The following is a 24149-nucleotide window of genomic DNA, read 5'->3' as shown; positions in this document are numbered from 1 at the left end:
TCCCACATTCAGTGTAACCATTTCAGGGTAATGTAACATTTGAAGTGTTCAGAATGAAGCACCAAAGAGAGGGTCTGAGAGAACAGCTCCCTGGAAATGAGCCATTTAGTCAGCTTTTAGGTGAACTCTAGAGGTGTTTGAATACTATTCAAATATAAAGGAACAACAATTCCTGCTTCATCTCAAGCTGTTTATCATTCCAAACACTGGAGCCATATTCCTGTGTACAGAGTGGTAGGTATGTACAGGTTAAGAATAAATGCCTTGCTGCATGTCTTTGGTTCTGTCTTAACTTGCTACTTGGAAATATTTGTAAAGCTGTTGTCGCACCGTTTATCTTGCCACATATGTTGGCATAACTTAAAGGGCATTTTACATGGGTCTAACGTGAAGAAATGAAGCACCTTTGGTAAAATATCAAGTCCAGTCATGTCTCTGGAGTATGTCACTTATAATGTGTCTGTTTTGTATATTGGGTTGGATATTTACAAAGTGCTTCTATTTTGCAGTGATGTAACCCTCTCTCCTTTTTTTTTTTTTTTTTTTTGTTTGTTTTTTTTTTTTTTTTGGCCTTTTGATTGCCTGATTTGCTGAAAGTTTAATGCTCAATACACATTCTGTAAGTGCCCATAAATAGCCAAATAACAGTCAGCTGAATCCGTCAGACAGAAAACAGGTCAGACTTGCCTGCTGTTAAATCAAAAGTATTTGAAATCCCAATGCAAGTGAATCTTCAACCACGTAGACATTGTGTCTGCATATTGTAGCATGTGTTAAAGCGATATTAATATTGGGTCATTGCTACAGCATTTAAGTTGCACTTGTAGAAGTGGTGCATATATACATCATTTCTAAGTTACGATCCTCATGCCATGGAATTTTTCAGCAGGAACAAAAAACCTTGCATCTTTTACAACAGGAGGAAGGCAATGCTGGAGCATTAGTTACTGAAAACCACAGACAGTGGTGTGAAATGGGATTGTGCCCTTAATTGCTTTTTTGTCACACTTAAATGTTTCAGATTATGAAATTTCATCCTAATATAAGACAAAAATAACTTTCAGTAAATACGCAAAGCAGTAATCAAATAGTTTCATTTATTGGGGGAAAATGGCTATTCAAAGCACTCTGGCTACATGTGAAAAAACTGCCCCCTCGTTAAATCATGAGATAACTGTAATGAACACTTTTTTTTTTTCTTTTTTTTTTTTTTTTTAATCTCATTGGTCACACCCAGGCCTGAATGCTGCCAAACCTGTAGAATCAGGAAATTTTTAAACAGAACCTGTCTGACAACATGAAGTAGTCTAAAAGGTCTCAGAAAACAACAAAACATGTCCCAATCTAAAAGAATTCAAGAACAGATAAGAAACAGTCATTGACATCTATCAGTCTTGAAAGGGTTAAAAAGTCATTTGCCATTATCCACAAATGGAGAAAACAGAGAACGTGTTGAACCTTCCCAGAAGAGGCCAGCCTTCCAAAGTTATTCCAAGAGCTCATCGACTGGGGGAGCTTACAAAAACCCAAAACAACGTCAAAAGCTCTGCAGGTCTCATCACTTAGTCAGTGTTCATGATTCAACAATAAGAAAGAGACTTGGCAAAAATGGCATCCATGGGGGAGTTCCAAGGCCAAAACCAGAATGACAAGAAAGAACACAAAAGCAAGTTCCACATTTCCCAAAAAACATTTGGATGATCGAGGAAATATATTATGGACTGACGACATAAAAGATTAACTTTCTGAAAGGTGTGTGTCTTTATTATATAAATTTATTATAAAATTAACACAGATTATCTTTGTCTATTTAAATATGTTTGAGTGTATTAAAAAAACAGAAAAAAGTGCAAACACTTTTTTGCACCTATGTATTTTTAAATGGCATGTAAATCCTGGGCAGATACAAACCTGCATGACAGGTTTCAAAACTTGTTCTGGACAGTTTTACTGGATTAAAAAAAATAAGTTAAATGCTACAAAGGTATCATACAGTGTCTTTTTTTATTTATTTTTATGCTGTACATAAATCTATTCAACTCTTATTTATTTTACCGTATTTTTAAAGTGATGTCGACCGTATTGGTTTACAGGATGAAGGTCTTGGAAAGTGTTTATTCACTAATTTTCAGTAGTTTCAAATCTTGTACCTGACAGTTTTTGTTTTTTTGTTTTTTTTGCAAATGATTTTCTGAATTTTAAGCCATTTAGCTATGACCAGTGAGTATGTTAAGCATACCTGTTCATTTGTTTTCTAACAGAAAAAGCAAATTAACCGATCACATAGGAGAAGATAAATGCATTTGGACATGGTGAGGGTGACTCACTGAAGCTATACACAAGCATCAGAAAGAGGGAAAATGCACAATTAAGAGTTTTTGGTATGGTTGTTGCCAGACAGACTGTGTTACGTATAGAATTTTCTATGTTCTGCCTGTCACACAGGATGTGAGCTCTATGCCTCATGGGAGAGGGAGCTGTTCTAACGGTGTTTAATAAAGATGTGTTCTGCAAGAGCGCTGGGTCAATCCTTGTGTTGTCCAATACCTGAAGAAATTGCATAGTGTCAGAAGTAACCCCGGTGAGAAAAATTAGAATATTACATAAGACCAATTTTAAAAAAGTATTTTAACTTAATGTTATGTAATGGCCATATTATCACGGGGAAGACCGCCGACTTGACAGATGTCCAGAAAACAGCCAATGACACTGTCCACAGCTAAAGAAGCTTGTTAACAGTGTGCTGTATTCAAGCATATTCATAGAAAATACAGTGGAAGGAAAAGCTGTGGTAGGTAAAGGTGCAACCAGGATAACCATAGCCTTTTAAGGACAGTCAAGCAAAATTCATTCCAGAATTTGGGGGAGCCTCATACGGAGTGAACTGCGGCTAGAATCAGAATGTCAAGATCCAACACATACAGAGTAATCTTACACATGGGCTACAAACGTCACATTCCTCGTGTCAAGCCACTCCTGAACCAGAGACAATGTTAGAAGCATCTTACCTGGGCTGAGGGAAAAAACAAAAACTGGATTGTACGTAGCTTAGTGGTCCAAAGTCCTCCTATCAGATCAAAGTGAAGTTCAGATCAAATCAAGGTCCCACAGCCTGAAGGAAGAGCGGAGAGGAACAGAATCCATGTTGCTGGAAGGCCAGTGTGAACTTTCTAAGATGATGACTTGGGATGCCATGTCAATCTGCCAGTGTTGGTCCATTGTGTGTTTTCTGAAGTCTACAGTAAATGCAGCTTTCTACCAGGACATTTAGAGCACTTCATGTTTCTTTCTGCTGACAAGCTTATGAAGATGTTGATTTAATTTTCTAGCAGAACTTGCCAACTGTCCACACTGCCAAAGGTACCATGCCATGCTGCATTGATGCAGTAGTTAATGCAGAAAGAGGTCCAACCAAGTATTGAGTGCAAAGAAATGGACGTAAACTTCTGTTTAAAATACGATTGTTTTTTTTGTTGTTTTTTTTTAAATTGGTCTTATGTAGTATTCTAATTTTCTGGGACACCGAATGTTGGGTTTTCATTATCTGTAATATGAGGTTCTATGGGTTTCACTTTCTGAAACTTTACCTTTATGAAATGTTGAACTCACAATATTCAAATTTTTAGACATACCTGTATAAAGGGTAGCCTGAGTATAAGGTAGATGGATTGGTGGTCGGAGGTTGTCGTATTGTGATTCCAACTGGGTTAAGGAAGCAAATGACATACAGGATTCATGTGGGTTGCCTAGGACTTTGAAAGTGCAAAGAGAAAGTTAGTCAGTATGTGTGGTGGCCACAAATGTCACAGGACATTATCTCAAGAATAAGACAATGTCAGTTTTGCAGAGAAAACAGGAATACTAAAAGAAAGGAAGCACTAACACCAACAGACTGACCCTCCAGAGCATGGCAGAAAATAGAAGCACCCTTTGTGATAAGAAACATTCCTGTCTTGTAATTTAAAATTACTACTTGAGATTCTTAGAGATTCTAAATCTACCCCCAAGAACAACACATCAAATGGCACAAAACAGAAGGCTACTTTTGCACACTCTTGTATTCCGGATGTGTTGGTGAGTGATAATGGTCTTCAGCTTGTTTCAGATGAGTTCAGTGAGAAATATGATTTTGTCTATGTAGGTCCGCCATTTGTTGATGCCTGAGACAGAGGATTGATTAGTTGGATGGACCTGCCGAGTGCTTAAGTCCTAGCTGGTCTCGGGGATCACTGGGTTTTGAGCAGTAGGCTAGTGCAGATTGCAAACAACTGGCCCGAGTTCTACACTGAGGTGGTGTGGGCAGAGTTGGACGGTGCTTGGGCTAATTGGGGAACTGGTTCTAGGAAGGGGATTCAGGCAGCCACCTTGGCACTTATCCCCTTCTGCCTAACATAGGCAGGAGGTATGGTCAGCATACCTCAAGATTAAGGTCATTAAGGTCTTGAGGTATGCTGACCATGTCCATCCCTTTATGACCCCAGCTACTCATATTCTGATGGCTACTTCCAGCAGGATAATGCACTATGTCACAAAGCTCAGATCATCCCAAGCTGGTTTCTTAAACATGACAGGGAGTTCACTGTCCTCCAATGGCCTCAATATTCACCACATCTCAATCCAGTAGAGCACCTTCAGGATGTGGTGGAACTGAAAATTCACATTATGGATGTACACCCAACAAATCTGCAGCAGCTTTATGATGCTATAATGTCAATATGAATCAGAATCTCCAAGGAATGTTTCTGATATCTACTTAAATATATGTCATGAAGAATTCAAGCAGTTCTGAAGGTTAAAGGGGTCCAACCCGGTACAACAAGGTATACCTGATAAATTAGCCGGTGAGAGTATTTTGTAAACCCTGGATAGAAGCAGGCTGGCCTTTTTGACCCGTTTATAGTTATCTGTAACTAAGAGAAGAACATCTAATCATAACTTTATATTTTACAATTTGACACTCATGTCCTTAAATCCATATTTTCGAGTTCATTAAACTTGGAATGTATAGCTACAGAACAGTGGCGGATGTTGGTGTTTCAAGGAGGGGAAGCTCAATTTCAAAATTGCTGATTCGCTCATTTGCTCATTTCGCTGTCAATAAAAAAGGGATTCAGCCTCAGACAGATCATCCAATCAGCATCTGAGCGTCCGGGCCAGCTGAGGCCAGCCCACTGCCCCATAGACCCCCAGAGATGCTAAGCGTTCGATGGGCAGGACAAAGCCTAGCATTTATGCTTTGCTATTGAACGCACTGTTTAAAGCACTGTGAAGCTGCGGGAATGAGTGAGAGGAAAGCCGCGTCATTATCAGTGATAAGAAGGTAATTCTGAACAAAAGTTGAGCGCGTTGTAGCGCATGTTTAGTCAATGACATGTACACACAACAGTATACAGGTCCTTCTCAAAAAATTAGCATATTGTGATAAAGTTCATTATTTTCTATAATGTAATGATGAAAATTTAACATTCATATATTTTAGATTCATTGCACACTAACTGTAATATTTCAGGTCTTTTTTTGTCTTAATACGGATGATTTTGGCATACAGCTCATGAAAACCCAAAATTCCTATCTCACAAAATTAGCATATTTCATCCGACCAATAAAAGAAAAGTGTTTTTAATACAAACAATGTCAACCTTGAAATAATCATGTACAGTTATGCACTCAATACTTGGTCGGGAATCCTTTTGCAGAAATGACTGCTTCAATGCGGCGTGGCATGGAGGCAATCAGCCTGTGGCACTGCTGAGGTCTTATGGAGGCCCAGGATGCTTCGATAGCGGCCTTTAGCTCATCCAGAGTGTTGGGTCTTGAGTCTCTCAACGTTCTCTTCACAATATCCCACAGATTCTCTATGGGGTTCAGGTCAGGAGAGTTGGCAGGCCAATTGAGCACAGTGATACCATGGTCAGTAAACCATTTACCAGTGGTTTTGGCACTGTGAGCAGGTGCCAGGTCGTGCTGAAAAACGAAATCTTCATCTCCATAAACCTTTTCAGCAGATGGAAGCATGAAGTGCTCCAAAATCTCCTGATAGCTAGCTGCATTGACCTTGCCCTTGATAAAACACAGTGGACCAACACCAGCAGCTGACACGGCACCCCAGACCATCACTGACTGTGGGTACTTGACACTGGACTTCTGGCATTTTGGCATTTCCTTCTCCCCAGTCTTCCTCCAGACTCTGGCACATTGATTTCCGAATGACATGCAGAATTTGCTTTCATCCGAAAAAAGTACTTTGGACCACTGAGCAACAGTCCAGTGCTGCTTCTCTGTAGCCCAGGTCTGGGGAATGCGGCACCTATAGCCCATTTCCTGCACACGCCAGTGCACGGTGGCTCTGGATGTTTCTACTCCATACTCAGTCCACTGCTTCCGCAGGTCCCCCAAGGTCTGGAATCGGCCCTTCTCCACAATCTTCCTCAGGGTCCGGTCACCTCTTCTCGTTGTGCAGCGTTTTCTGCCACACTTTTTCCTTCCCACAGACTTCCCACTGAGGTGCCTTGATACAGCACTCTGGGAACAGCCTATTCGTTCAGAAATTTCTTTCTGTGTCTTACCCTCTTGCTTGAGGGTGTCAATAGTGGCCTTCTGGACAGCAGTCAGGTCGGCAGTCTTACCCATGATTGGGGTTTTGAGTGATAAACCAGGCTGGGAGTTTTAAAGGCCTCAGGAATCTTTTGCAGGTGTTTAGAGTTAACTCGTTGATTCAGATGATTAGGTTCATAGCTCGTTTAGAGACCCTTTTAATAATATGCTAATTTTGTGAGATAGGAATTTTGGGTTTTCATGAGCTGTATGCCAAAATCATCCGTATTAAGACAATAAAAGACCTGAAATATTTCAGTCAGTGTGCAATGAATCTAAAATATATGAATGTTAAATTTTCATCATGACATTATGGAAAATAATTAACTTTATCACAATATGCTAATTTTTTGAGAAGGACCTGTATATTTGATCACTTATTTTTTGACATTTTAGGGGAAGCTGAGCTTCCCTTGCAGTCTTAGAGCAATCGCCACTGCTACAGAAAGTGTGCAACAGCAGAACTTTCTGGTTGTCTGTTGTGTCCCTCTTTTATTTTTTTTGCCCTATTTGTATTGCAGCCAAACATCATAACAATGTGTCTTTTTCTTTGTTAGTTTTTTTTCCACAAGAATTATGAAGGTTTTTCTTTCTCTGTCTTACAGAGATCCATCAGGACAGAAGAATCAATATTACAGTGATAACTGAGGAGAGGAGCCCCAACTAAAGAGGAGGATATTGCATTGATATTACATGTGCATATTCACATCAATGATCAATGATCTGATTTTCTCCCACATGGAGGCAGCATGACAAACTGTAAACACAGCACTGACTTAATCAAATCTTCTCAACCTTCTGCATTAAAAAGGGAGGATTTGTTTGTATATTGTTTTTTTTTATCTGCATAGCGCCTAATCAGCATTCATTCTTTTTAGCTCTGCTTTTTTCTTAGGCACAACCTAATCTGCACATTTACTGCTATAACTTTGACCATCTGACTGAAGAGGTAGTTTTCCAAGTGCAAGTATGTCAGCTGGTGAAATCAGAATGAGAATAGTAAGATTAAACACATACGAGCAGCAACAATATGATAGTGTCCTGAAAAGATATGTGGCCCACAGAAAATACCAACCTCAATGTCACGTTGTTTTTGTCTCTGGGTTTATGACTACAAGTAAAAGCCAATTTTTGTGTTGTCTGTCAGTCTCTCTGAGTGTTCCTTATTAGCTACTGGACAAAGCTGTGTTAAAACTACTTTTACTACTAAAAAAGTCAATATTAGTGTCATCTGACATGTGCTGCATCATGTTGAATGTGTTGTCAACATAAAAACAAATCACTTTTGGATAATAACTATTCTTTGACCCCATCTGCTTTGAAAGTGAACACAATTTTTTAACTCTGTGAAAAAAAGTAGTTCCTTACAGATTTCTTCTGGTTTTGCCATTTTGTCAAACTCAATGGAAACCTGGGAAACAAAGAGCAATGTTCAAATGTTTTCATTTATGAAGGGTTGTCCAAACAAACCTGGTTGCATGTGAAATATAATATCCACCGCTGGTTAAATCATGATTTAACTGTGTTTAGCCACATTTTTTTGTTCAGTTTTACTTGCCACACCCGGGACTGATTACTGCCTGAGAAGTAAGAAATCATTCAAATACAGGTCCTTCTCAAAATATTAGCATATTGTGATAAAGTTAATTATTTTCCATAATGTTATGATGAAAATTTAACATTCATATATTTTAGATTCATTGCACACTAACTGAAATATTTCAGGTCTTTTATTGTCTTAATACGGATGATTGTGACATACAGCTCATGAAAACCCAAAATTCCTATCTCACAAAATTAGCATATTTCATCCGACCAATAAAAGAAAAGTGTTTTTAATACAAAAAACGTCAACCTTCAAATAATCATCTACAGTTATGCACTCAATACTTGGTCGGGAATCCTTTGGCAGAAATGACTGCTTCAATGCGGCGTGGCATGGAGGCAATCAGCCTGTGGCACTGCTGAGGTCTTATGGAAGCCCAGGATGCTTCGATAGCGGCCTTTAGCTCATCCAGAGTGTTGGGTTTTGAGTCTCTCAACGTTCTCTTCACAATATCCCACAGATTCTCTATGGAGTTCAGGTCAGGAGAGTTGGCAGGCCAATTGAGCACAGTGATACCATGGTCAGTAAACCATTTACCAGTGGTTTTGGCACTGTGAGCAGGTGCCAGGTCGTGCTGAAAAATTAAATCTTCATCTCCATAAAGCTTTTCAGCAGATGGAAGCATGAAGTGCTCCAAAATCTCCTGATAGCTAGCTGCATTGACCCTGCCCTTGATAAAACACAGTGGACCAGCACCAGCAGCTGACACGGCACCCCAGACCATCACTGAATGTGGGTACTTGACACTGGACTTCTGGCATTTTGGCATTTCCTTCTCCCCAGTCTTCCTCCAGATTCTGGCACCTTGATTTCCGAATGACATGCAGAATTTGCTTTCATCCGAAAAAAGTACTTTGGACCACTGAGCAACAGTCCAGTGCTGCTTCTCTGTAGCCCAGGTCAGGCGCTTCTGCCGCTGTTTCTGGTTCAAAAGTGGCTTGACCTGGGGAATGCGGCACCTGTAGCCCATTTCCTGCACACGCCTGTGCACGGTGGCTCTGGATGTTTCTACTCCAGACTCAGTCCACTGCTTCCGCAGGTCCCCCAAGGTCTGGAATCGGCCCTTCTCCACAATCTTCCTCAGGGTCCGGTCACCTCTTCTCGTTGTGCAGCGTTTTCTGCCACACTTTTTCCTTCCCACAGACTTCCCACTGAGGTGCCTTGATACAGCACTCTGGGAACAGCCTATTCGTTCAGAAATTTCTTTCTGTGTCTTACCCTCTTGCTTGAGCGTGTCAATAGTGGCCTTCTGGACAGCAGTCAGGTCGGCAGTCTTACCCATGATTGGGGTTTTGAGTGATGGACCAGGCTGGGAGTTTTAAAGGCTTCAGGAATCTTTTGCAGGTGTTTAGAGTTAACTCGTTGATTCAGATGATTAGGTTCATAGCTCATTTAGAGACCCTTTTAATGATATGCTAATTTTGTGAGATAGGAATTTTGGGTTTTCATGAGCTGTATGCCAAAATCATCCATATTAAGACAATAAAAGACCTGAAATATTTCAGTTAGTGTGCAATGAATCTAAAATATATGAATGTTAAATTTTCATCATTACATCATGGAAAATAATGAACTTTATCACAATATGCTAATATTTTGAGAAGGACCTGTAGAACCTAGTCTTATAACATGAAGCACATCATGTCCGAGTCTAAAGAAATGAATTAGTGTCATTGTACACATGCGTTGTATGATGTGGTCATTGTCTAAATAAAAACCGAACAACTTTAATATGAGCTGACTGTCTTCCTTTTTATGGTTTGTCAGAATAACTGTACATTTTCTTTTTAACAAACCAACTTTTATACCTCATACAATCTTTTTTGATACAGAAATAATTTTGTCAAGGAAATAGAAAATTTTGCAAAGAAAGTAATTGGATTTCTTAGTAAACAGAATCATGTTGATAAGTTAAAACTTAAAATCAGTCTTGTTTGGATTAAAAACTTTTTTGTCCACTGAATTTACTATTTTCTATTTAGGCCTATGAATGAGATCACTCAACTGTTTACCGCATCCAATTTATTGATTTATTATCTTTACTTTAGACTGGAGGAAAGAAATCACCATGAGGTAAGGTAAGTTTATTTAGACTGTCAACACTGACGAAGGTGCCATTGTCCTTGAAAAAGAGATGGAAGTTTTATCAAACGGCCATACAGTTCAGTTCACAGATGAGGGGGGTCACTGGGGCAGAGCATCGTATATCTAGGAGAAATGTTTTGATAAGAAGCCTGTGAAGGCCATATCGGGGCGCCTGAATTAGACAAACAATAGATGTTTTGGTTCAGGCTGGCTGTGATTTTCCACCTGCCTTCAAAGTCTTACTGGCATTCTCAATTTCAAATCCAAATAGCCAAATTTCTGGTACTTTCAGTAGATCCTGAGCAAACAACTTTCTCCAAGATTAAATCATATCACCTTTAAGTCCGGGAAACGCAACCAGCTTGCGATTCTGCTCTCTTAACATATCAGTCTGAGGGCTGAGAGCTCTAAAGATCCCTTCAAACATCCCAGCTTTGAACAACTTTGAACAGCTGCCGATGTTTTACAAATCTTTTGATAAGCCAGGTAACCGCCAACTCCAAAAAGCAGAAATCCTGTTATGTACAAATCTTCCACGTCCTCGACTGACAATGTTGTCAGGCACACAATCTTCCACTGCTGCCAGGAATCCATTGCGTATCCGGAGAAGAACGCCCCGTCTGGACAAGAGGGTTTCCCTTTATCCTGTCTTCCCGTCGAGAAAATTTGATCGATTGCATTGAGAGACCAGCTGACCAAATCCATAATGAACAAATTAGGAGGATATGCAAACAGAGGCTCTAAGAAAAACATAGACAAAAAGCTGAAGCAGGGCAAAAAATGGGGGAGGAGAGAGGAGAGAGTCGAAAAGTGTCTGACCCCACCGAGAGCAGAAGAGAAAAAAAAAACGTGGCAAAAAGTTAGGGGTTCACAAAAAACCTAATGATGTTCATGGTCTAGATTCCATTTTCTTGAAATTTCATAAGAATGAAAGTTATTTAAGCAAGCTGTCAAACACCTACTTGGAAAGAGTCTACATCTATTCCTACTTTTTAACTCAGGGGAAAAACCAAAATATGGAGCCATTTACCCTTTAATTATTTCCTCCTTTTTTACTTTTTTGTCACACTTAAGTGTTTCAGATCATCAATCAAATTATATCTGACAAAGTAATCCAGAATAAATACAAAATGTAGTTTTCAAAGGATGATTTAATTTATTTTATAAAGAACAAAGGTTATCCAAACAAACCTGGCTCGATGTGAAAAGGTCAGTGACCCCCTGGTTAAATCATGAATCATCTGTGATTAACCACAAATTTTAGATGACGTTGAGTTCAATTTTACAAGCCATACCGAGGCCTAATTACTGTCTGACCTGTAGAATCAAGACATCACTTAAATAGAATCTGTCTGAGAACAGGAAGTAGGCCAAAGTATCATGCTGTGATCTAAGAAGATTCAAACCCGGAAGAGAAACAAAGTCATTAACATCTAACAGTCTGGAAAGCGTTGAAAGCCATTTTCAATGCTTTGAGACTCTAGTGGCAACAACCTAGTGAACAACATTTGACTCAGTTGAGGTCAAAGTTCATGATTCAACAATCAGAAAAAGGCTGGGCAAAATAGCATCCATGGGAGAGTTCCAAGGCCCAAACAACTGCTGACCAAAAAGAACACAGTGGTATAGTCTTGCATTTTGCTAAGAGCCCTCATGTGATGGACACAGACTGCTTTACCTTTTCAGGACCAACATGACTCGCCGCTATTGATACAACCAGGAAATGTGATTTGTAGCAGAAATTCCCAAAGAAATCTGTCCCGCCATCAGTTTGTGACCTTAAGCTCAACCCCCTGAAAAGGCCTGATTCTCACAACAAAAAAAGCAGTGTCCTATGACCAAACCCCCGAAACAGGACTAAGAGTAGGCTACCAGTTGTTTTAGATAGCAGTAAAAAAAACTTCTCTTTCATTTTTCATTGTAAATTGTTGCTGTTCAGTTTGAAGTCTTCCAATGAAATACTATGACAATAAACATAGTTTTCATTTTAAAAAACAGCATATCCAATAAAGACCAAAGACTTTTGTTAATCAAAAATTATCAGTGTTGCTATGTGTATTTTTGTTTTACCTGTCTTATCATAATTGTATAGAGCAATAAGGGTAGAGCTGAATGATAAAAATCTGTTTTCAATGGAAATTAACTGTTTTTGTTACCTTACAAACTCTGATTTATATCCAGCTACTCAGCATCAATTGTATTGCTACACTAGCCCAATATGGACAAATACAACTTTGCTTCAAAAGCAGACCTTTTTAATTTTTCCTTAGTGATGTGGTACTATTTTCTGCACACATGGAAGGGAACTGTGAGATTAAAAGAAATATATAGCAACATATCCATTTAGAATATTACATACACTCATAGATAGCATGAATGACTTTTTGTGATGCATTATGACAAACTGGCACAATTGTGGCTAAATATGTTGCCACTCGATATTTGAACCATTCCAGATGTTTAAGGTTAGTTTGCTTGATTCTAAAATCAGTTGGAATGTGTGTTTGGGACCAATGTCCTTTTGATACATCTAGCTGTTTCCCAAGTTTAAATCCTCTAGCCATTGACTTGTGGTGAAGTTGACATATTTGCAGGTAGTCCTTCTTGTCCATCCACTACCAGTACCAATGACAGCAAAAAAGACCCTCAACATGATGGTACTACCGCCATGCTTAGCACAGTACAGTGTTCTTAGCTTTGAAGGCTCATCTTGAGTCTTCCAACTATTCTTCTTGCCACTGAGGTAAAATAACTCAGTCTTTGCTTTTGTCTCCATTAAACTTATTCTCCAGAAGATGTTTGGCTACTCTGTGTAGTTAGTTTTAAATTTCCGATGTGCTCAAAGGTGTCAATCTTGGATCGGGAGCTTCCTTCTCGATTGGTACCCTTTTCATGCCAGTGTAAATTATTTAGACAGAAAATTTGAATCTTCCGTTTTATAATAGGCTGAGTCATTTTTGACCATTATGACTAATTTCTTTTTAGCTGAGGGTGAAAGTTTGGGAGCTTCACCTGATATGTTATCAAGTTGTAAAATGTTGGTTTAGAACCGAAAAATTCCTATGCAGCACCATCAAATGGTCATTTCAGGTATCACAACTTGGCAATCTTCATTTTTAACAAAACTTTATTGAACGGAAATTGAACAGTCAAACAAAATAAGTGATGGTGCCAGCAGGCATTTCATGGTGTCCTTTCGGAAAAAATGACTACACACATCTTTTGTTTAGGGTTACATTGCCAGTATGTGCTAAAAGTATGAATTTGTAACCTTGTTTTGTGCAAGAGTTTGCACACAAATGCATTATTTGATCTTACACAGGCCCTTTGTTATGCTAAAATGTTATGCAAAATGTAAGGTTATCTAAGAAGTACATATACTCAGTTATATTTAATGTGTTAAACCGTTGTTTGATTATATTGTTTATCTTGTTTTCAGTTTCACCTTTTTGAATGTCATTAAACCTGATGACAACGTTCTTTAGAGTTGTTATATGGGAAAGGTGTTAGATAGCCCTTGCATCAGATATGCACAAGTAACGGCACAGTGAAACAGCAGCATCCATGCCGACGAAGATAACACAGTCATCGTACACTAGAATGAAGCTGAACGCCGGTATGCCTCAATGCAGTACCGCATACAGCAGTGATCCAGCAGTCGCCACCTAGTCAACTCCATCATGTCCAACAAGACACCATCTCTCAAGAACCGGTCTGAGGCTTCATGTACGTCTTCCACAGGTTATGCTTCAGCCAAGGCAAGACCAACAGCTGAGGTAGCCAATGCCTTTCCTTGCTTTGCAGCAAAAGAAATGGACTTAAAAGTAGAAAAGGCGCAAACTGAATGGCCCATTCCTGAAGCAGAGGCATTAGAAGCAGCAGCAACCTATGCCCTTCTGTAACAACAAAGCGTACAAAACAGTATGTCATCAGCCAAGCTAAATTTGTGAAAGAGGAGGAAGATGCAGCTCTTCAACCATCACAAAGTAAGAATGCACCACAAAGTAAGCCAGAACTCACTAGCAACGAATCAACTGACCAAAAAAGTAGAAACTCCAGTTGGTCCTTAGTTCCAAAACCAATTCTTGTCCACCTTTGTCTGTATTTATGTTTGCCTTCGTCCTTTGTTCCACGCGGTGTCGTTATGTCTTTTCAATGTCCTCATGAGATGTCTTTTGGATTTTGTCCTTGAACTGGAGAATCTTGTCACCCTGCACCTCGTCGGCATGTAAGTGGACTCGCTTTAAATTAAAGGAGTTTTCGACCACCTCTCTGCTTTTCTCCGTGCTTGTCTGCCTTTTGGTCCACCACAAAAATAGAACTATGACAGAAGGGCTCATTTTAAAACGCAATAAGTGGTTTAGACCTAACAGCAATCGAGAAGATGGTCCTGATGTTAAAGTGGCTTGGCAAAGAATCCGCTGAGCAGTTAAAGCAAATCAGAGCCATACACATTAATAACCCAGCCAATGGTCTTATCATGATATGGTACATGATATGACTTGAACAATGTCACAGCTCAGCTGAAGTGATACAGGATGTGCTGTAGACGGCAACAGGATTAGACACATTCACAAGAAACCTCCTCCTCTCTCAAAATGCAGAATATTTCATATGAAAACACTGGTGAATAGGAAAGCATTCTTAAAGGAGAATAACCTTTGCTTCAAATGCTGTGCCACTAGTACACACATGGCAAATGACTGTAAAGTTAAGGTACAGTGTTTGGAGTGCAGTAACGGGCAACACTGCCCTGCTCCCCACCCAGGACTAGCACACTGGCTAAAAAAACTGAACTTGCAGCAGAGCATGGCAGGGAGCCGGACTTTGCGGAACAGGAGGAGATCACTTCCAAATGCACTCAGGTTTGTGGCGTGAACTAAGCAGGTAGACATGCATGCTTAAAAATATGTCTTGTTAAAGTGTATCCAGCAGGCCACCCATAACAAGCGGTAAGGCTAATTAGTATGCCCCGAGTCCTTTGAACTGTGTAAAATGATCTTGGCCCTAGTTCTCCGTATTCACTTAAAATCTGTGCAGGTTCTAAAGATACGATGGGAAGAAGAGCTACAGGTTATGTAGTGGCACCCTTAGATGATTCAGTCCACATCCCTCTGCCTAACCCTATCGAATGCAAATATATCCCAAATGAGATTAAATACTCACCCCTAGTGCAGACTCTAATGCCCCCATACTAATGCCTCTTGGATGGGATGTTATTAGAGTTCATGACCATTTAGAATGTAATGTGTTCAAACAAACCACACAGGACAATTACATCTCACCTTCCATTCAAGACAATGTCTTTTTAAAAACAATGGAGGAAGGACTAAAAAAAAGGACACAGATAACAGTTGGACAGATTGCCATGCCAACGTCTCCCTAACAGACCACAGGCCCTTAACCGCCTAATGTCACTTGCACGCAACTTTGAGAAAAAAGTGGAAATGAAGGAACACTGTTACTTTCATGGAGAAAATATTCAAAAACCAATATGCCTCTCCACTAGAAATTGCCCCTCCATTAGAAGACCGAGAAGAATGTTGGTATTTGCAGCTGTTCGGTGTTTATCATCCCTGTAAACCCAAACACATTAGGGTTGTCTTTGACAGCAGTGTGAAGTACGAGGTTGTATCATTGAACGATGGGTTGTTAACAGGACCTGATGTTAACAACTCCCTGCTAGGCATCTTAATACACTTCAGAAAGGAGGCTGTTGCCTTCACATCAGACATTGAACAGATGCTTTACTGTTTCAACATTCAAGAGTAAGACCGGAAGACTGGAGCATGTCTGCATTTATGAATATGCAAAACATACGATGATGACCCAAACGCGCAAATTCATGGGAGGAGGATATGCAAATGTCATCCCTTACCACCCGCAATACGATATTAAAAGCCTGAAATGGTTTGCGGCGCAATTTTGCATGTGGATTCAGCACATTTGAAATGCAGGTTGTTGTGATTATGAATATGAATATAAAATTTAATATTTAATATCAATTCTTTAATATTTTATTAAATAATATTTCGGTCTGTTAAGGGTTGTCCTGTGAATACCAGCCCAATAAGGTGGTGGTATTAGGACAAAATTGAAAGGGGTGAGCCAAGCTCTGACATTGTTGAACAGCAAAACTCCGTACACACATGGAATGAATTCACACAATTCCTTAAAATACAAGAATTTATTAACAAAAATAAGTAAAATCAAAGTCAAACATATTTCAATCAACAAACTCTTTACTATGTTAAAACAACTCAACTAAACTACCAAGCAGAATGAAAAAATAAGGAAGACTAATGGGCTATGTACAATATAAACAAGTTGATCAAAGGTGGTTGAAAACCATGACCGAAATAGTGATGCAACATTACCATGCCATGTTTATGTTTGAGAGCCAAGGATTATCTTGAAGAATCTGGAAATTAAGTTAAGTTAGTCTTGGAACCAACTTAGGCAATAATTGGTATACCTTTGAACAACCATTCACAATGCAAGATCCAATAAAACATTTTGATAAAACATTTAAAAATATATATTATTTGCTGAATCAAATCAACTCTCTGGATGACCAATTCTCAACGGTGTTTAATTAGCTGCCGTTATTTGTTAATATTTAAAGAAATATTAAAATATTGAAGGAAATATTATTTTGAATTAGAACCAAACCTTTTAGGATAAATGGTCTTAATGGTGTTTAATTAGTTATCAAGTTTAGTAAAATAATATTTTGGGAAATATTATTTCCTAGATTGAAAACTAACAACCTTTTTAGGTTAATGATTTTCAGCTGACTCATAGTAGGCAAGCAGATGTTCTTAGCTGTTAACGGTTGGGGATAACAAAACAAACTTGTAACTTATCATCAGAATCAAACACATTCCTTTAAAATACCACTAATAAAAGGGTTGAAATTCATAAGCGTGGACGGCGCGTTATGGCCGATCTTCTGTGTGTTTAAAATCACCCTTTAAATTAAATTTGTCTTTAAAAACACAAACACAGAACACATAAACTGAGCACATGTGCTGAATAGCTAATCTGCTAGCACCAAGATAGCCATGTTTTCAACACAACAAAACCAAATGTCATACAACGAACATTGTTTAGATTATCTCATTCTAAACTAACCTTCTCTAACCAAACAACCTCTTACGTGAACCGTGCTGAGGAAAAGTAGTCCGGGGTGACGAAGTTGAGGAAAGCATCCACAGTGAACAAAGGGTTAACTTGCAGTTAACCTCCGTAGCTGTGGGGTGGGGCGGCTCATTCTGCACCTTACTACTGTAGCAGTCCCATTGTCCTTCCTTCAGATTGGGAAAATCTGCTCTACTCAGCAACGTAGAGACAGGGTCTCTGCTGGGAACTCTCTAGAACACAGTTTGCTTCTGTAGACCTCAGAAAGAAAAGTCAAGCCACGCTTGAACCTTAATTACCCCCGTTCATGAATGAATACCGGATACACAAACAGCAATTCATTCCTACTTAACTTAGTGTATATGTTAGCGTGATCGTATGACACTCTTGGATCCAGTTTGAAGAGTTGTGTCTGTTTGCCAGCAAAGAGCATTAGCGTGCTGTGTCCCTCCGTCCAGTTCCACTGGGGACCTGAAAGGAAGAGGTCAGTTTGTTGGCATGCAGAGTTTTTATTCAAACACTGACATCACGGGAAGTCTGCTATTACTCCCTTCTAGTTCCTGTTCTTGGCTATGCTTGAAGATTCCAGAAGCTTGAAGTTCCAGAAAAGTTCTTACTGGCCTTTAATGTTGTAAACCATGGCTGGTTCCCACCAAGGTGCTAACTGGGACGCAAAAATGTCAGCTGTCACTTTGGCCAGAAGGAGGCATAGATAGAAAGACAGATGACAGGGGGAGAGAATCTTCTGTGCATGTGCCAACAGATTTATGCTGTCAAAAAAATAGATTAAAAATAGACGAGAATAGAGGATTCTATGTAGGATTATCTAATCTCTGATTTGGAGCCAATCACAAACAAAAGCCATGATATTTCTCCTATAGTAAAACTCCTTGCAACACTTCATTCAACATCATTCCAGGGTAACATCGCTGTCAGTGATCATCTGCTGAACGCGCACAAACCTGATCATGGCAAAATGCACACATAACTGTTGGACCACTTGTTTGCTGAATATTGGACCATTTGCACGTTGCTGGACGCCACTATGCCTTTCCAACTTCATCGGCCATTTTTTACCGCAGGATAGTCTGTCCTACAAAACCCAGCGGCCACTGCGGCTGATATGACGGGGCCGTCCCAGATCTGACGTCACAGGAGGCAATATAGGAAGGTGAACATTTGAAAGAAGCTGCCTTCAGCTGGAGACCTTGACACTGTTACCACTCAACTGAAGCATCCTCTGGAGAAGAAGAGGTCCCACGTGGAGCCTTCATTTATTCTCCTTCGTTGGCCAATGAAAAATTCATGAAAGAGGTTTCTGGAATGAGAAGGCCAGAAATTTCACTTTGCCGATCGAAGACGTGAGTTTAACACGTAACCAAAACCACGGAGTTTCAAGGAGACACAACTTTCCCTCCTTGCTTGGTTCTAGTAGTTCTATGATCTGCTGACGGTCAGATCATATTTTTCCTTTTCGCCAAGGAGGCCAAAGGACGAAGATTGACCGCTCTTCCCGAAGTTAACTGTGGACGCACGTTAACTTCCAACTTTCCCCCTCCTCATCTCTCCCTCTGCTCAGAAGGAAGACTTCAACAAAGTAAAACTCATCCTTTTATTTTATTTTTTTTATTTCTTTATTAGGAATAGTGTGGGCAGGGTAGAGTAGGATTTTTAGTGCGATTAGAGTCACCATTTAGAGTCTAATGTGTTCTGAATTGTATGTGCATGCCATTGTTTTGAAACTTGCTGGTTTAATAAATATTCACATAGAGGTTAATGTAAGGTTAAAATTTCCCCACGTTTCGGCAGAAACGGATTAAACAGTGACATCTCTGGTAATAGTTATCAATTATTACTGAGTATTTAACGGTTGTAATTATCAAAGGCGTTGAGCCACAATTACAACACCAGAAGACATCTCTGGTCTCGATTCATAAATGAGGATTTTGGTTAAGAAATCAATTTTTTCAAATTATGATTGTTAATTATAATTCTTGATAAATATTAATTAATCAATAATCATAATTCCAACATAACTGATCAAGCGTGCATAGCCTATTATCACACATCATGCAAAAGACCCACTGTGCTTTGATGTTGATAGTATAATTAATAGGAAAGAACTAAAGGAAAGGACTTAACGACCACTTTCACCCTCTTCGCTACATTCTCACACTACTCTCCAATTTTGCATTATTTTCTGTTATTTCAGCTTTTAACCTTGCTCTCTCTTTTCTCTTCCTAGAAGCTACACCTTGACTGGCTCTGTGTCTGCCTGTGACACCTTTCTGGAGAGGGGAATCGTCCGAGCTTCTGCTGGCAACAACTTAATGCTCACCCTCTACCAATGATCCACATAGCCCTGTCTTTTAGTGTTTAACCCTTTCTCTCTCCTAGACATGGAAATTGACTGAGCTTTTACTGTAACTAATTATATGGGCTCTCTTTCAGACTCTAACCTTGAAAACTGGCTCAGAGTTTATCTGTTCTTTCTTTCTAGGTGAAACGACTAAAGGAGCTACATCCATTAACATTTACTTTTCCTTCCCATAGAAAGTACTTCTGGATCAGTGCTTCTGTGTTCTTTTTGTGTCTCTGCTCTGTTCTCTCAAACCCCCAGTCGGTCGTGGCAGATGGCCGCTCATACTGAGCCTGGTTCTGCTGGAGGTTTCTTCCTGTTAAAAGGGAGTTTTTCCTCTCCGCTGTCGCATTGATTTGCACATAAAGAATCATTTGCACACAAGTTTTAACTATTTATTGAATATTTATTGAGTATTTTAATAATGAGCATGTAGCCTTTTTTTCCAGGCTCTGCACAGCTGCTCCTCATTAAGAATTGGGGTGGGTGTCTGTGAAAAGACAATTGTTATTCAGAGCAAATAAGGTCTACTGTTTCGAAACTTGAGCAAATGTTTGTGTAAAATCTGTTAAAAGTGTGAGTGCAGGAGAAGTGTTGTGCTAAAAAAGTAACTCGCATGTCTTTTCTGTGTCCTCTTCAGGGTGTTTGGACAAATTCTTCCCCAGGGGTCCAGACACCATTTATAGGTTCCGGGAGAGACCATGGAAAATGTGGGGGATTTGTGCACATAGTAGTTGTGAGGTTTTATGATGTTTGATTTTAGGTTTACAAAATATAAAATATTTATAAAAAGTAAGGGGGAATATGTATTCAATTAAATTCAATTCAGTTTATTTATAAAGCGCCAATTCGCAACACATGTTGTCTCAAGGCACTTCACAAAAGTCAGGGACATACATTCCAATTAATCCTAACCATTGAACAGTGCAGTCAGATTCAGTTATTTATTCAAATTGGATAAAAACTTTTTCTATCTAAGGAAACCCAGCAGATTGCATCGAGTCAGAAAGTTGCAGCATTCACTCCTCCTGGATGAGCATGTAGAGACAGTGGACAGTCACTGGCGTTGACTTTGCAGCAATCCCTCATACTGAGCATGCATGTAGCGACAGTGGAGAGGAAAAACTCCCTTTAACAGGAAGAAACCTCCAGCAGAACCAGGCTCAGTGTGAGCGGCCATCTGCCATGACTGACTGGGGGTTTGAGAGAACAGAGCAGAGACACAAAGAGAACAAAGAAGCACTGATCCAGGAGTACTTTCTATTGGAAGGAAAAGTAAATGTTAATGGATGTAGCTCCTTTAGTCGTTTCACCTAGATTAATCTGAGTCTAACAGGTCAAATTTAAAATCCTAAATTTAATATTGTTTGAAAGCCTGTTGCCTTAAAATTGTCACATTATCGTTCTGAGAATGTTTTTTCCCTTCCAGCTTGCAAAGAGTTTTCCACAACTGATGCTGCCAATCTAGAACACGCAGATGTTATTTATGGCCATGCCACAGAAACTAATCTTCCTCCCCTCAAACTATGAAATACTCCGTATTTAGAAATACTTAATCCAATTTAATTCACAATATGGCCTGAGAAATACTGACCAGTTATCTTTTTGTGTTTTACACCGAGAATTAGGAAAAATTAGACGTTTTGCATTTCCGTTTAAAGCTTCATCAGCGTGAATACTTTGCCTCAATTACTTAGCTGTATCACTGCTATTCATATTTACGTTATTGTAAAACATCTTTCTCTTGCTTTCAGTAAGGATAAAGGTTCATTTATTCTGGACTTAATCCTCACAGAGATATGCACAGGAACTCTACATCTGTATGTGTTGTCTTATTTTGTGTCTCGAAGTTAAATGTATGTGCCATGCAGTTGCTATGCTGGCATTTGTGAGAGTGTGTGCTTGTGGGTCCTTGAGAATGTTGTGGGTATTTCTGTGTGATTTTTTCACATTTGTTTGATACGTTTTACTGCTGTTTATCTTCTGTTCTGCAAGGACCCTGTCAAAAATGAGATGGTGCATCTCAAGGGGTTACCCTTGAAATAATTAGTTGTCAGTGCTGCCAATTATACCTTTTATTTCTTTCCATACATAATATGTGCCATGATAGGGTTAAATAAAGTCAAAATCAGGTCGAAGGACATTGGGTCTGCCCAGCAAATGTTTCTGTTTGCCCCTGATAAAGCTGCTCTCTTGTAATCATCTGGTTTCATAACAATTTTTGTGGTATTCATCAGCAAGATTATAACAGCTCTGAATGTTCTATTCTAATCTAGCCTTATTTAGATCTATCTATATTTTCTAATGCCGTAAGTACTTATTATATTTAAGAGTGGGGTCGCTAGGTTGTACAGGTCCTTCTCAAAATATTAGCATATTGTGATAAAGTTCATTATTTTCCATAATGTCATGATGAAAATTTAACATTCATATATTTTAGATTCATTGCACACTAACTGAAATATGTCAGGTCTTTTATTGCCTTAATACGGATGATTGTGGCATACAGCTCATGAAAACCCAAAATTCCTATCTCACAAAATTAGCATATTTCATCCGACCAATAAAAGAAAAGTGTTTTTAATACAAAAAATGTCAACCTTCAAATAATCATGTACAGTTATGCACTCAATACTTTGTCGGGAATCCTTTTGCAGAAATGACTGCTTCAATGCGGCGTGGCATGGAGGCAATCAGCCTGTGGCACTGCTGAGGTCTTATGGAGGCCCAGGATGCTTCGATAGCGGCCTTTAGCTCATCCAGAGTGTTGGGTCTTGAGTCTCTCAACGTTCTCTTCACAATATCCCACAGATTCTCTATGGGGTTCAGGTCAGGAGAGTTGGCAGGCCAATTGAGCACAGTGATACCATGGTCAGTAAACCATTTACCAGTGGTTTTGGCCAGGTCGTGTTGAAAAATGAAATCTTCATCTCCATAAAGCTTTTCAGCAGATGGAAGCATGAAGTGCTCCAAAATCTCCTGATAGCTAGCTGCATTGACCCTGCCCTTGATAAAACACAGTGGACCAACACCAGCAGCTGACACGGCATCCCAGACCATCACTGACTGTGGGTACTTGACACTGGACTTCTGGCATTTTGGCATTTCCTTCTCCCCAGTCTTCCTCCAGACTCTGGCACCTTGATTTCAGAATGACATGCAGAATTTGCTTTCATCCGAAAAAAGTACTTTGGACCACTGAGCAACAGTCCAGTGCTGCTTCTCTGTAGCCCAGGTCAGGCGCTTCTGCCGCTGTTTCTGGTTCATAAGTGGCTTGACCTGGGGAATGCTGCAACTGTAGCCCATTTCCTGCACACGCCTGTGCACGGTGGCTCTGGATGTTTCTACTCCAGACTCAGTCCACTGCTTCCGCAGGTCCCCCAAGGTCTGGAATCGGCCCTTCTCCACAATCTTCCTCAGGGTCCGGTCACCTCTTCTCGTTGTGCAGCGTTTTCTGCCACACTTTTTCCTTCCCACAGACTTCCCACTGAGGTGCCTTGATACAGCACTCTGGGAACAGCCTATTCGTTCAGAAATTTCTTTCTGTGTCTTACCCTCTTGCTTGAGGGTGTCAATAGTGGCCTTCTGGACAGCAGTCAGGTCGGCAGTCTTACCCATGATTGGGGTTTTGAGTGATGAACCAGGCTGGGAGTTTTAAAGGCCCCAGGAATCTTTTGCAGGTGTTTAGAGTTAACTCGTTGATTCAGATGATTAGGTTCATAGCTCGTTTAGAGACCCTTTTAATGATATGCTAATTTTGTGAGATAGGAATTTTGGGTTTTCATGAGCTGTATGCCAAAATCATCCATATTAAGACAATAAAAGACCTGAAATATTTCAGTTAGTGTGCAATGAATCTAAAATATATGAATGTTAAATTTTCATCATGACATTATGGAAAATAATGAACTTTATCACAATATGCTAATATTTTGAGAAGGACCTGTATTAGTTGTTATCATTCTAATAATGTGAAGTGCTAATTTCATTAGTTCTAGTGCTTATTTTAATCTCTTTCCATACCTCGACTGGTCTCTTTTTATGTGTAGCGTAGGCATCAAAAAGGGTCAGAGTATTGTATTTATTTAATTGTGAATGTAAGTATTCTGGATCACTGTTACACCACCATCAGAGACGCTTATCACGCCGTCCCACGTGCTGCACTGGGCCAATCCGACCACATCATGGTCCACCTGATTCCTGCATACAGGCAGAAACTAAAGCTCTGCAAACCTGTTGTGAGGACGTCAAGGAAGTGGAGCCGTGAGGCTGTGGAGAATCTCCAGGCGTGTTTAGGCTGTACAGACTGGGATGTGTTCAGGACTACTACCAACAGTCTGGACGAGTACACAGAGGTTGTGACTT

The 24149-nt window shown here is 39.7% G+C and overlaps 1 protein-coding gene across 2 annotated transcripts in view; it reads left to right on the top strand.

Moving 5' to 3' along the window:
• The window catches only part of rbbp8l (retinoblastoma binding protein 8-like), a 41861-nt gene extending 34126 nt beyond the window's left edge, over nt 1-7735 (top strand). For both annotated transcript variants that reach the window (XM_047387854.1, XM_047387773.1), the window contains exon 16: nt 7200-7735. In XM_047387854.1, the coding sequence (XP_047243810.1) occupies nt 7200-7261 (62 nt within the window). In that variant the 3' untranslated portion in view covers nt 7262-7735. The remainder of the gene's footprint in view (nt 1-7199) is intronic.
• Nucleotides 7736-24149: the final 16414 nt, after the last annotated feature.

The sequence above is a fragment of the Girardinichthys multiradiatus genome, chromosome 1, assembly GCF_021462225.1.
Source record: "Girardinichthys multiradiatus isolate DD_20200921_A chromosome 1, DD_fGirMul_XY1, whole genome shotgun sequence".
NCBI lineage: Eukaryota > Metazoa > Chordata > Actinopteri > Cyprinodontiformes > Goodeidae > Girardinichthys > Girardinichthys multiradiatus.
This window is presented reverse-complemented; position numbering and strand designations above follow the sequence as displayed.